Source organism: Crocuta crocuta, unplaced genomic scaffold (genome assembly GCF_008692635.1).
Source record: "Crocuta crocuta isolate KB4526 unplaced genomic scaffold, BGI_CrCroc_1.0 scaffold7, whole genome shotgun sequence".
NCBI classification, from domain to species: domain Eukaryota; kingdom Metazoa; phylum Chordata; class Mammalia; order Carnivora; family Hyaenidae; genus Crocuta; species Crocuta crocuta.
Genome location: NW_027531904.1, coordinates 6,964,029 through 6,966,464, shown reverse-complemented (window position 1 = coordinate 6,966,464; position 2,436 = coordinate 6,964,029). Strand labels below are relative to the sequence as shown.

Here is a 2,436-nt window from a genome sequence, read left to right as displayed (position 1 = left end):
AGAAAATCTGATCTCGGGACAGTGGCCACGTGATCACGGGAGAGCAGGCCCTGGGCTGAGGATCGGAGCCTGCCCGCTCGTATCCAGATTACTTAAGCTATTCCAGGATCCCTTATTATTTTTTTTTTTTAATATTTTTATTTATTTCTAGGAGAGAGAGAGACAGCGTGAGCAGGGGAGGGTCAGAGAGAAAGGGAGATACAGACTCCAAAACAGGCTCCAGGCTCTGAGCTGGCAGTCAGCACAGAGCCCGACGCGGGGCTCGAACCCACAAACCGCGAGATCATGACTTAAGCGAAAGTCGGACGCTTGACCGACTAAGCCACCCAGGCGCCCCATTCCAGGATCCCTCATTGCGAGGTTTTATTATACGTATTGAGTCCCTCTCTGGGCCCTGGGGTGTAGCAGAGAACAATGGAGACAGAAACGTCCGCCCTCTAGGATCATTAACGTTACTGGAGAGAGAAAAGAAAGTACGGTGGGTGGTGGGTGGGTGGCGTGTGGAGGGAATAAGAGCTGTGGAGGTAAATAAAACGAGGAAGGGAGATGGGGGCAGGGAGGACGGACAGCTTTCAACAGAGCGCTCTGGGAAAGCCTCGGGGATCGGAGTGAACCAGGGGGATGTTTGGAGAAAGACCATTCCAGAAAGTGGGAAGGGCAAGTGCATAGGCCCTGAGGTGGGTGAAGGCCTGAAATCCAGGAACAGCAAGGAAGCCAGTGCATCATAGGCAGAGTGAGGGGAGGGCAGAGTCAGACGCAAGGCCAGACCGGTCCAGGGGTTGGGGGCCGCTGGGTTATGTGGGGTCCAGCTGTGAGGACTTAGGCTCTGCTGTCTTAAGAATAGACTTCCGGGGCCCCAAACAGGGCTGGGGCGATGAGACAGGAGGCTGTTGTGGTCGTGGAGACCACAGACCGTGGCCGCTGGGCCAGGGCAGTAGTGATGGGAGGGAGAAGCCCTAAGTTCCTGGGTGCACCCCGAAGGTAGAACAGGGGCATTTCCTTATGGACTAGAAGTGAGGTGTGAGTCGAGGGGACTCCGGAGTGGCTCTTGGAAGATGGAGTTCCCGCTAACTTATGTGGACAGGGAGGGAAGAAACAGGTTCAGGAGACAAGAATAGTTCGTATTTCAGCTCATGGAGTTTGGGCGCCTAAGAGATGTCCAATGAGGCGTTCGAGCAGGTGGGTGGCTGCGTGCAGCTGGAGCTCCAGGGAGGCCTCCGGACCAGACATGGAGACGTAGGGCCAGCGGCCTGTGCACGTACCGGAGCCCCAGCCGTTGGGCTGCTTGTGCTCATAGGTACCGAGCCCTTTGTATATACTGCGCGCTCTGCACACGAGCCCTCCCTGGATCTTTATCACAACGCCCAGTGGCCCCGGTATACACATCAGGAGGTGAAGATAAGGGAGATGTTGAGTAATTTGCCTGTGGTCATTTGGCTGGTAAATGATGGCGGGAGGGGTCAACCCCAGGGCTGACTACTCAAACCCAGTGGCTCGGCCGAGCTCCCCTGCCCTGCCCTGCCCCGCCTGAGCCCCCACTGACCGGGGCGCGTGTCTGGGGACAGGAAGGAGATCCTGCAGGAGTACCTGGAGGTCAGCAGCCTGGTGCAGGACGAGGTGGTGGCCGTGCACCTGGAGATGGCTGCCGCTGTTGCCCGCATCCAGCCCGAGGCTGAGTACCAGGGCTTCCTGCGACAGTACGGGTAAGCCCCTCCTTGCTTCCGCCGGGCACCAGGGCCGCTGGCACATTCACTGACGGGGAACCATCCCCCCGAAAGGTCTGCACCTGACGTCCCACCCTGTGTCACCTTTGATGAGTCACTGCTTGAGGAGGGCGAACCGCTGGAGCCAGGGGAGCTGCAGCTGAACGAGCTGACGGTGGAGAGCGTGCAGCACACGTGCGTGGTGGCCCCGCGCCGGGCCCAGGTGGCGGGGTGGCCAGGGTGGCCGGGGGCAGACGCTGTCTATGCAGAGCTGCGGCCAGGCTTGCTTGGCCCTGCGGGGACGCCTCCGTGGCGCGCGGCCCTCACGCGGCCCTTCCTCCGGGCGCAGGCTGACCTCGGTGACGGACGAGCTGGCCGTGGCCACCGAGACAGTGCTCAGCCGGCAGGAGGCGGTCACTCAGCTGCAGCGCGAGCTCCAGAATGACGAGCAGAACACCCACCCCCGGGAGCGGTGAGCGGGTCTGCCCACGGCGGCCTCCCCGGCACCTGCCTGCCCAACATACGCACCGCTGGCCTCGGGCTGCAGGCTGAGCCTCCCCCTGCTCTCTCTTCCACCACCCCCTGCAGGGTGCAGCTGCTGGCCAAGAAGCAGGTATTGCAGGAGGCGCTGCAGGGGCTGCAGGTGGCCTTGTGCAGCCAGGCCAAGCTGCAAGCCCAGCAGGAGCTGCTGCAGGCCAAGCTGGAGCAGCTGGGCCCCGGCCAGCCCCCGCCT

General features: G+C 61.4%; 1 protein-coding gene across 1 annotated transcript in view; it reads left to right on the top strand.

Annotated features, from left to right (window-relative positions):
* The window catches only part of FES (FES proto-oncogene, tyrosine kinase), a 9,751-nt gene that overhangs the window by 2,519 nt on the left and 4,796 nt on the right, over positions 1-2,436 (top strand). Inside the window, 4 exon segments of the mRNA XM_077774316.1 lie at positions 1,566-1,703; positions 1,779-1,898; positions 2,053-2,175; positions 2,292-2,436. The exon segment at positions 2,292-2,436 is cut by the window's right edge and continues 34 nt beyond it. Of these exon segments, the coding sequence (XP_077630442.1) occupies positions 1,566-1,703; positions 1,779-1,898; positions 2,053-2,175; positions 2,292-2,436 (526 nt within the window).